This window comes from Theobroma umbraticum, unplaced genomic scaffold (assembly GCF_002168275.2).
Source record: "Theobroma umbraticum cultivar Fairchild unplaced genomic scaffold, ASM216827v3 scaffold_30.0, whole genome shotgun sequence".
Taxonomy (NCBI): Eukaryota; Viridiplantae; Streptophyta; class Magnoliopsida; order Malvales; family Malvaceae; genus Theobroma; species Theobroma umbraticum.
Window position 1 is genome coordinate 6,328,606 of NW_018397254.1, and position 10,920 is coordinate 6,339,525.

Genomic DNA, 10,920 nt, shown 5'->3' on the forward strand with positions numbered 1-10,920 from the left:
TGTCCAGACTACCTGGTAATAAAATAGACAATGTATTTATAAATTGGATGTCATCTGCCTAACTATCATTCCATGACTCTTTTCCGATTTACCTTAGTCATGTTGCAATAGATACTCCTAAAGACTTCTCAATATTCTGAAAGAACGTACCGAAAAGGATCTAGGAAAGTAAGAATGCAAACAAAAAGCTGCAATAAATAAGGCCCGTGACAACAAATATAGGAGACAACGGCCTAGAGCTAGCGTCTCAACTCGTCCTTTTTCTTCTTAAAAATGGGAAATCCTGAAAAAAATTATACAAGTATGGTTTTGGAGTTAGGAGAACCTTGAACCAAATGCTGATAAGGAGATGGAAACAGGCAAGCTAATGACTGCTCAAGACTGGATCAAACTGGGCGTATGATGTTTGAGCCCATATGAGGCTTTCCTTTAATTTCAATAGGACAGGCGCAAAGTAATCCCCAAATTCGCAATCCGCCCAAGGTCATTTTCCTAGCTCGAACCAGTTTGAGAAAACATAAATAAATCATCACATACCATTTACCAAGGTCCTTACCATTGGTTATAGTCTGATTTCTCTGGAAAAATCACATAAATTGATCTATGGATGCTTGAATATTACATCAAACTACTCTGTTGCTGGTGAACCAAAAACATGAAAATATTGGCAGGTGATCATCTTTCTTTGGACAAGGAAGAAGATCCAGCTCAATATAGCAGCCTAGCTCATATTTTATATTGAGACAATCTTGAATATAAAATTAGATTCGTCTAACCATCCCCACTCATACCAAGACTTAAATGCTTTCTTGTTGAAGGGGAAAAATCCAAAGGGCCACATAGAAACATATACTGGAAAATCTCAAGCAAACAAAAAACTGAGAATAAGAAGACATACACACATAGATACGATGCACGGCAAAAAAAAAATCCTATCAATCATGCGAGGGAAGCCCCCAAACATAACCGGAATACTCTTCTCATCGACTGTTTGAAACTAGTAGGGCACGAAGAAGATAACTCAGTCAAATGGGCAAATGGGCTCTCCATCTTTCTTCAGCCTCTACGCTTTGCGGACCTGAATATTGTGAGTGGAATGGAATCGCCAGATGGGCTGCCTGCCACTCTGAACAAGTGCCACCTCTTCTCCCTCCTTTACCATTCCTTGCTTCTGCACATCAGCAACCATATAACAAAACACAACATATCAATAATCAATTTTCTTTTTACAAGAAAACAGTGGAAGAAAAAACAATAAAACAGCATCAATTAGCAGTATGATCCAATGAACCAGACTCCACAAATGTAGCTACCAGTATTCTGAATATTAGGGCCCATGAAATGACTGATGAGAATAGTAAATATGTTGCTCTACAAAGTCATGCCCCTCACAGTTCATGTCATCAACTATCATGAAAAATCCCCGGTTTTGACACACACATTGCAAGCAAGAAAAATAGCAATTACATCAAATGAGCACAAAACTCTATTGAAGGTCAATCTCAGTGCAACCTAAAAATGAATCTAACCTTGGTTGAAGTTTTGACCCTAAAATCCCCAAGTAACAGGGGACCCCCATAAAAAGTAATACATGAAGGTTTTGAAATATTTACAACATATTAATTAATTCAACTTGATACCTCTAGAGAACCACTCAAACACTGGTGCAAAATAACCTTGAACCCACTGATGCATGAACAGTACATCTGTGATTACCAGTAAATTTAAAAGAATTTTCTTTATGAATTCTCTGGTGAAACCTTACCTGCAGCAAAGCCAAAGCATTCTTAAAGGTTTCCTCAGCATCATCTGAAAACTCCATGTATATGGGACACACTCCTTGGTACAAAGCCAATCTCTGTTGTATCCTTTTCCTGCATGACCATTGAAGTCATTGTTAGTCAAACTTTCATGATCACAAATCCCAATAATGATAGATCCTCTTTGGCCATACACAACTGCCCAGATATAGCACTTCCAAGTTCATAGATTCCATTATCATGCTACTTTTTGGGATTAATATTTCTTCATCAAGTCAAACCTTGTGCAGGACAGACAATTATTATGCCACAATACAAGACAAATCAGACAGAAAGCTAAAACTAGGCTCCTCACCCCCCCACCCCAACCTAAAAAAATAAAAGAAAAAACAAGTGCAGGAACCTTTAAATGGAGTAAACAAAATCAACTGTACAGTAACAAATTTAAGATTCAGGAACCTGTGAAACTCACTCATTTGTGAAGGCAAAAATGGTGCCAGATGGCCGATAATGGCTAAGTAATATAGCCATGAAACCAGTTCTAGTAAAGACAACAGTAGAAATTCCAAGAGTGTTTGACATCATTGTTGCATGATATGCAAACATCTCACTCATATGGTTCTACAGAGAACAAGTAACTCCGGTTAGCAGTCATAGTTGACAAACAAAAAGAATGCATTAAGAATGTTGACCAAGGCACAAAGAAAAAAGCATAGAGCATATGGAAAGCGAATGTGCATGTTAAGTGACCTTAAAAGCTTGACCAAGATTAGGTGGCATTTCTCCACCAGATATGGTTGCTTCGGTTCGTAATGCAACTGTATGCATAACTTTAACAGCTTTCAATGGGAACCTGCAAGAAAGTGAAATCTATTTACTAGAATGCACTTAGTAGAGTCGTTTGCACATAAAGCATCCATGCAATCAACCGCTCAATATTAAAGGTAAAGCAAGCCAGCGGATACTGTTTCTAATTATGCATCCCCTAGAAATTTGCTAAGTTGATTTTAAAGTAGATGACATACCCGTTTTCTTCTAATTTCACCAACAAGGATCCAAGTATCCATATAAACCTTCTAGATTACCTCAAGGGAAGTTTCTAAATTAAACAATTACTCCAATATAGATGACTATTCATAAGCATAAGACAAATTGTGAAATCCTCATCTAATTTTAAGTGAGAAATTAATAAAGGTGGCTTGCCATATAAGTAAAAAAGGGTGTGAAGAGGAAAAACTTGGAAACAAAAATCTAAAATGCCGTGTAATTAACTTATTAACTTACTTTCCATGAGCTGTTTCTCCAGAAAGCATGACAGCATCAGCACCCTCTCTAACAGCAATGGCAATGTCAGACACCTCTGCTCTTGTTGGCGTTGGATGAACTATCATGCTTTCTAGCATATTGGTTGCCACAATAACAGCTTTCCCCATGCTTCGACATGCTCTAATTATCTCTTCCTACATTTTAAACCAAGTAGAGTTATGAGTGGCTGAATAAACACAATTTCATTACTTTAGTTAGTAAGAAAATATGTTTGATAATTCATCTAAATCCATCCTCACTAATTAATCAAAAACTAAACCAACCTGCAAAAGAGGAACCTCCTCGATAGGAAGCTCTGCACCGAGATCTCCCCTTGCAACCATTGCCTAAAATAAAAAGAACAAACATTACTTTCTGAACGGCACATATGTTGCTAAAGCAGCAATAACTAGATAGACTTTCAAATCACAATATCTCCACCACCCTCCCCATCATGGCAGAGAAGATAGTTATTAGAAGTGACCGCTAAATTCACCAGATAGTTCTTAATATATGAAATGAAAAGCCTCGTTAAATATTTTGGCACCAAATTTCCTAAAAATTTGAAGAATTTATTTCTTCAGTAAAGATAGAACTCAAGTGTGAAATAGTAAGGAAAATTGACTATGACTTTATATGCATAAATAAGCCAAAAAATGTAGCTGCAAATTAAAGATCCGATTGAAAAGATTTAAGTAATCACCCCGTCAGATGCTGTTATAATTGAATGCAAATTTGGAATAGAGTCTGCACTTTCAATTTTAACAATAACATGAATATCTGCATTGCAACCTGCCAGAAGCAAAGGGAAGAAACATCAAAAGTGGAGAATTTAAGGTGTATACCAAGTCCACAGTTATTATTTCATTAAAAAAGTATAAGATACAAATCATAACTTACTCTGCAGATAATTTTTCAACTCATGAACCACTTGCGCATCCTTAACAAAGGAAACAGCATAAAAGTCAACTTTATTGTCTACTCCAAATTTTATGTCATCCCAGTCCTTTTCTGCAGAAAACCAATGGAAATAGTTAATCTCTAGCTCATCAAGATCCCTCAATACTTTGAGAGGGAGTGAGAGAAAAAGAAAGAAAGGAGGAGAAAGTGGAAAATCTACAAAACATTATAAATGACAAAAAATAAAATTAAAAGGACCAACCAGTGATAGAAGGCAGAGTGGCACTTTTTCCTCGGACATTTAAATGTCGCCTAGACTTAAGCTCACCACCATCAACTACTTCACACTTAACTGAATCATCTGTCTTAGACTTCACCATCAATGACATCATACCACCTACACCATGTATCAAAAGTCAGAGAAACATATAATCAACAAAGAAATAAATATCCCTGACAATTTTTCCAGCATTTTGTGTTCTTAATCTAGTTAAGACTGATTTAGAACACCAAAACTCTTGTTTGATAATGAAAGGAAACACATTAGCCTAGAAATGTAAAGATGATTATGTCCTACAAGGAACTTTTACTCAGCCAACCAGTTTACGTCAATTGAATCACAAACTTCCTGTATAATGCTAATGATTTCATTTGGACTTAGACACAGCCCAAACAGTATGAAGTGCATTCACATAGGAATAATTGCATTATTTTTTGAAAAGATCTCTTTCACTTCTTGAGTTTGTCCTTAGGCAGACATACTCCTAACAACAGCATCAGCACACCCCTAGCTAAATTATCAACGCAGGACAGATGAGGTGAAACAAACCTTTTAATTCATCTCTAGATCATTAATATCTTTCTTCAGCAAATGCTCTCGAAGAACAGATTACTTTTGCAGTCTTAGACTCTTGATAATTAAATCATTAGACTAAGAGCACATCATATATTTCAGAGTCAAGGGCAAAGTTGAGTATAAGTATAGAACTGAGCTCCATTTTACTTGAAAATTGTCATACGAGTTTGTATTCGTGCATGCTGCTGGTTTCAGTGGGAAAATAAAAAGGGCTAGTCAAGCCTAATACACAAGGAAGCATACATATTGAGACATATAAACAATTTTCTTTTAAGAAACCGGAGGTGGGAGGGGATGCACAAAAAACTAAAACTTCCATGAACTGTTGAAAATATCAAGGTAGCATACCATCAACAAGAAGCATGTCACCCACTTCTACATCATTAACAAAATCATCATAGTTGACACTGACACAATCAGCTGTCCCAACCCCTCTCCGAATTGTAAAAGTAAATTCCTGCCCAGTTGTTAATGTAATTGGTTGTGGCAAGTCACCACTTCTAACCTCAGGACCCTAATAAACAGAGACAAATCTATCATAAGAACAGAATAAATGAATATTAAAAAATAAAATGAAAATGATTAGAACTATGAGAATAAAATTACACAATATTAGTTATATTATTTTTGCCTATAACACTACGTCCAACCAATTATAAATCTGGATGAGTTCACAATAATAGAAACAATATATTTTACTGCCTTGTAAAATTATAAGATACTCAATTTAGTGGTTCATAACCTCACAAGGATAAGACAAAAAATACACACATACATGTAGATAGCTGCATTTATACCACAGCCTCTCTCATTTAACTACCTAAACCAGAAACTGACTAATATACTGCCACTTGTAAATGCTTGATAGGCTTAGTACATACCAGACCCAGTAATCAAAATCCAAGAAAAATCTTGGCAAGTGCTGATCAGAAGGATGTCATAGCTCATATAAGTTTATAATAAGTGCATTATGACAAAAAAGCTGACAATTATCTTGAAAGCAAAACGTTCATGCCATGTCTAACCCTCACAAAACCAAATTCATTGACTCAAGCACCCTGTCATGATGGCTTTACACAGGGAAAAATAAATGAAACTAAGGGAAACTTGCCTTTGTGTCAAGCATGATTGCTATAGTGTTGTCTTTGGATTGTGCATTATATTCTTTAACTAAATCAATAACTTTCTGATGAGATGCATGGTCTCCATGAGACATATTCAAACGAGCAACATTCATTCCAGCCTCCGCCAATTTCCATATCATTTCTCGTGTGTTGGTTGAAGGACCAATAGTGCAAACAATCTTCGTTTTACGTCTAACAATAGGCTTGGACCACATACCCACTGATGTATCGCCACCTTGCTGAATCCCCCTTAACTGCTCATATTGTTCCTCCCTCTGCAGAAAAAAATGGTAAGAAAAGTTACAAACAAAGACTTCCAACGAATTTCACTCCGCAACTGTCCACAGCAATTATTTTGATTATAGATATAATAGCAATCATAAATATGGTGACTACGGCATGCGACTGCAATGGCCTCATCCTATACCAGAGTAAATAACCACATAACTTGAATTTCAGTTAAACTAAGACGTGAAATCCAGACCTCATCTTTCTAACCAAAAAATTAAGTTTTTATAAACTTCAAGGCTCCTTTTCTTTTACTGAAAGAGGGGAAACGGTTAAATATCATGCCCCTATCATTCATCTTTAATGTTATGATTTTTAGATAATTTCTTTAGCGCAAAGACAACCCACAGAATACCAAACACTGGCTCGTAACAAGATCTCACAGGAAATTAAGTCCTAAATTTTTCTCACGACTTGATTTCTTGTTACTAAATACAATGGCGTCAGTAAAGCCATCTATACACGGTCGCTAACAGATTTTCCCTTTTTAGGAAAACAAAAAAAAAAATAAAACCAACATTTCTATATATGGATGGCGCAAGTTTCAATACTTCGATAATGAATTTTCAACAAATCATATTCAACTTGACTAAGGTCCATATTATCACTCCACTTACATAATTTCAGCCTATTGCTTTCTTAGCTCCTGAATAAACCCAAAAACATTAACTAAGATTAAGAAAAAAAAAAGTTGATTCATAATTTTCTTTTCGCATGCTTTGTCAGCAACCAAACACCTAAGAAGGACAATCAAAAAGCTTCCAAGTGGCTCAAACCTTCGGTACATCCTCGGGTGATACGGGGATAACTTCAGGTTCGGCACGTGCGGCTCTCTTAGCGGTAATCCGAGAGTTCCTCCTAAGCACAATTCTCTTGCTCTTGCTCTCGTCACGAGCCAGCACTTTCGAAGCGAAGCTTGCAGGTTTAAGCTTCTCCACTCGCTCTTGAACGGATCCGGAGCCCTGGCTCAAGAATGAACCGTGGATCGATCTGGTGGCCACCACTTGAGCCATTGCTAAAATGAGAGAAAGACAGAGAGTAAATGGAAGCGTCTAACGGGAGACGAAGGTGACCAAGGGTGAGGGAATTTTTTTTATTTTTAAGAAAGAAATGGAGGTTGGAGAAATCGCCGCTAAATTTGGCGCAAGCTGAAAACAAAGGCTGAAAGGAGGCAGGAGACTGAAGACAGCTTAGTTTGTATCGACAAGAGAACGATGGAGGCTTTTATTCATCTCCTTTTGCGCTAACTATTTCGTTCAAAACGGTTGGGAATTTGACAATTTGTTATTGTCAAGAAGCATGCGACGTCGTGCTGGAGTTGGATTGAACCCCATTGATACGACGTCGGTTTCTGGTCGCTTGTCGCTTGGCCATTGTAGATCCTGTTCCGAATTTCCGCATAGAATGATTGAAACATGATTTGGACGAAAAATCGAATTTTAATATTCCATTTTATTGATGATCTCTTTTGTTTTCCTTTGTAGAAAATTATTAAGTTAGAAGTTTTAAAATTAATAATAATAAATCATAACTGGTAAATGATGAAAACATAACTATAAATTCATGGAGGATTTTTACTATAAGAAAATTAATAAAAACAACTTTATTTTGTTTTAAAACCTATTAAGGCAGCTTAGGACAATGAACTTATGACCTTTTTTCTTTTTAATTAAATTAAATATGAGCATTATCATCCTCTTTTAAATTCATTCTACATGTAAGTATCGTTTAATAGTATATATATATATATATACACGTTCACACAATAATTTTTAATAATATATTAAAGTTTAATTTATCAAATTTATAATTGACATGTAATAAAGATCTACAAATACTATTTTTTAAAAAATAATTTAATTTATTGGATTTTTACTTTATTTTTTCCATTTGTACAAAAACAACCAACATTTACTTGGGCCCATAACATAAACTGATTTTACCAAAACAATCAACCGTCGTAGACTTATAGTGTGTGCTTGTAGACTGTAGCTTCACTCTTTGAACTTCTGCCGGGTCTCTTTGGTCACCAACCAAATAGGCTTATTCACTTCATCCAGATATTTGGATGGAAAATGTTTTTTTAGTTTGAAAATGTTAACATTAATTCGACTTTTATTAAAATTAATTAAAATATTAATCAACATGAGTTATGCATTAATTTATCCAAAGACACTTTCAATCTTATATTTATAATATTTTTATTTCTCAAACATATTATTATAATTGATAAATTTATTTATATCAACATCAACATGTATTAACAGTCAAAGTATCTGCCTCAGACATAATTTTTTTATTTTAAAAAGTATAATTCAAAATTTGTTCTCAAATTAAAATATATACAAAAAAAAGTGAAAACTTGTACAAATTTCACATCACGCAGGGTCATTTCTAAATATCATAACAGGGAAATACTCCCCTCTATTCCACACGAGGTTCACGACTTCCCTCTATACAAGATCCAACCCGTTGCCACTTAGGAGGAATCTACACGTCGCAACAACGTTAGGATCCTAGTACATGAGCTAAAAAGCGTGAATGTTTGGCTGTCCGTTCATCTCTCTCTCGCAGTCCTTTAGGCTCGTCAACGTGGCTATCTAACGCCTTTGCTGTCACAGGCTTACAGCCATAAGCCTGTGCACAGCCTTTGATATGCTAATCTAAAATTATTATTGTTATGTGAGTAGAAACTTTTCGTTGTTATTTAACATATTATTATTGTTATTATTATTATAAAAAACATAAAACTTTTATTATTCTTCTCTCTTTTCCAAAAAAAAGAGTACATCTGAAAATTTTAGTGGTAAGTAGCAGTAACTTTTATTGATCACTGGCTTCACTGACATTTCCACAAACACTTCGAGCCTGCTACAGTTTGCATGGCGGTAAAGGAGATCCACACAAACAGTCATTTCCCACAAATGAAGAAGCAGGAAATTTCGTCTGGGGAAGCTGGCCGCACAAATGATTATAACTCACGTTCAATTTTTCCAAACCAGTAATAGCCGCTGGAACCTTGCCATACACCAAATTTCGCGATATATCCAACTGTTTCAGTGTCGTAACAATTCTCAATTTCTCCAAATCAAACCGCAACTTATTCTCCGAGGCCTTAAATTCCACCAAGTAATCCGTCCGATTCAATAAATCAACAGGGCTACCTGATATTTCATTATCCGACAAGTCAATGAAGTCGTAAAAGTAAGTTTCTGCAGGCTTCCAACTGTCTAAGCTCATTTGAATCCCACACTTTGCTAGCTTGAGCGAATAAATTATTGGAGATGAAGTGACCCATTTCGGGATTTCTTTGAGATGGAACTTATTGTACGATAAATCCAGTGACTCTATACCTTTCACATTCATCTCCGGAAATGGGTCGGTTAGAACATTGTGAGAGAGGTCCAGATTGAAAATTTTAGTTAAGTTTACGAAGCTTTTGGGTACTACTCCCGAGAATAAATTCCATGAAAGATCTAGCGTGTCCAAAGCCTTGAAATTTCCAAGAAAACTTGGTAGTTGCCCTGAGAGAGCATTGTGGCCTAGCTCAAGATATAGCAATCTAGGTGCTAGAGATGATACTGAATCTGGGATTTTCCCGGAAAATGCGTTACGAGAAAGTATAAGACTTCTAAGATTGGTGAATGATTTGAACATATCTGGAATGGTGCCTGACAGCTTGTTTCGTTCCAAACTCAGAAAGGTAAGGTTCTTAAGCTGTTTGATTCCGGCAGGGAACTGGCCAGTGAGATGATTGTTACCAAGATTTAGCTGAGTTAACTGAGTCAACTCAGAGATTGAACTTGGTAGTGTTCCTGTGAACTGGTTCCCAGCTAAACTAAGTGCCTCAAGTTGGGTTAGCTTACCGATGTTCATAGGTATTTGACCCGAAAGCTTGTTGTTCTCAATGTAAACAAATTTGAGTTTGGGTAACCCGAAAATAAGATCCGGAAATTTACCCGAAATGTTTCTAAGATTTTGAAGGTAGATACCGTCTAGATTTTGGACTTTTAACAGGGACGGAGAGATTGTACCCGATAAGAAGCTGTTGGGTTTATCAAGTTGCCCGAAAAGAGAAATGCTGGTGACCCGATCGTTGAAAAGGCAATTTATACCCGCCCAAGTGCAACAATCCGTACCCGCTTTCCATGTGCTGAGCATGCCTGACGGGTCGTGGGTGATACCCGATTTGAAGCCTAAGAGACCCTTTTCATCATCCACGTGGCAGACTGCTGAGGTGATTTTGATATAAGGAACGGTCAGGATTAAGAGAAGGAAAGGAAAAGGGAGGTACCGCGAGAGAGCAAGCTCCATGCTTGGGTTGTTCTGGTAGAATGGAAATGGAAGGAAAGGGACTAAACGGTTGAGTGCTGAGTTTGCGAAGAGGAGGCCTTCTTATAGGGTCCAATGATGTGCATCTAAGGAACGAAATCGTAAGCAAAAGTTTGGCTTACCCATAAAAAAAGAGCAAAGGGGAGTGCGTAATGCAAATTACAAGTGCAATAAAGAGGTGCAGGACGTGGTGGGCTGGTTACTCAAGCAATGGCCACTTGTTGTGGTCAAGACTGTCGGCTAACGTTGCTGGTCAAAGTGTGGTACTTGAGCTCAGTCTGCGTTGTATGTCATCTGATCTGGCTAGGCTTATTCATTTCATGATTCAGTCCAATACATATCTATATATTGGATA

General features: G+C 36.6%; 2 protein-coding genes across 2 annotated transcripts; both read right to left on the bottom strand.

Annotated features, from left to right (window-relative positions):
• Positions 1–702: 702 nt before the first annotated feature.
• Positions 703–7,471, bottom strand: PKP-BETA1 (plastidic pyruvate kinase beta subunit 1). The gene is made up of 12 exons (XM_021419346.1): positions 7,010–7,471; positions 5,933–6,220; positions 5,170–5,335; positions 4,228–4,362; positions 3,966–4,076; positions 3,769–3,857; positions 3,350–3,412; positions 3,045–3,220; positions 2,511–2,613; positions 2,233–2,381; positions 1,766–1,874; positions 703–1,171 (listed from the first exon to the last, which is right to left on the bottom strand). Exons 1-12 carry the CDS (start codon positions 7,244–7,246, stop codon positions 1,064–1,066), a joined length of 1,734 nt encoding a protein of 577 aa, XP_021275021.1. The 5' UTR covers positions 7,247–7,471; the 3' UTR covers positions 703–1,063.
• Positions 7,472–8,493: 1,022 nt separating this feature from the next.
• On the bottom strand, positions 8,494–10,612 carry LOC110409861 (uncharacterized). Its single transcript, XM_021419356.2, has one exon. The coding sequence runs from the start codon at positions 10,545–10,547 to the stop codon at positions 9,105–9,107; it is 1,443 nt and encodes a 480-aa protein (XP_021275031.1). The 5' UTR covers positions 10,548–10,612; the 3' UTR covers positions 8,494–9,104.
• Between the last annotated feature and the right edge of the window lie 308 nt (positions 10,613–10,920).

Excerpts from the sequence above, each read along its gene's own strand:
- PKP-BETA1 (XM_021419346.1), bottom strand. The coding sequence starts at position 7,246 with ATGGCTCAAGTGGTGGCCACCAGATCGATCCACGGTTCATTCTTGAGC. Across the intron at positions 4,077-4,227 it reads CACTCTGCCTTCTATCACTG|AAAAGGACTGGGATGACATA; the intron begins GTTGGTCCTTTT and ends GGTTTTCTGCAG. Across the intron at positions 3,221-3,349 it reads AGGAGGTTCCTCTTTTGCAG|GAAGAGATAATTAGAGCATG; the intron begins GTTGGTTTAGTT and ends TTTAAAATGTAG.
- LOC110409861 (XM_021419356.2), bottom strand. The coding sequence starts at position 10,547 with ATGGAGCTTGCTCTCTCGCGGTACCTCCCTTTTCCTTTCCTTCTCTTA.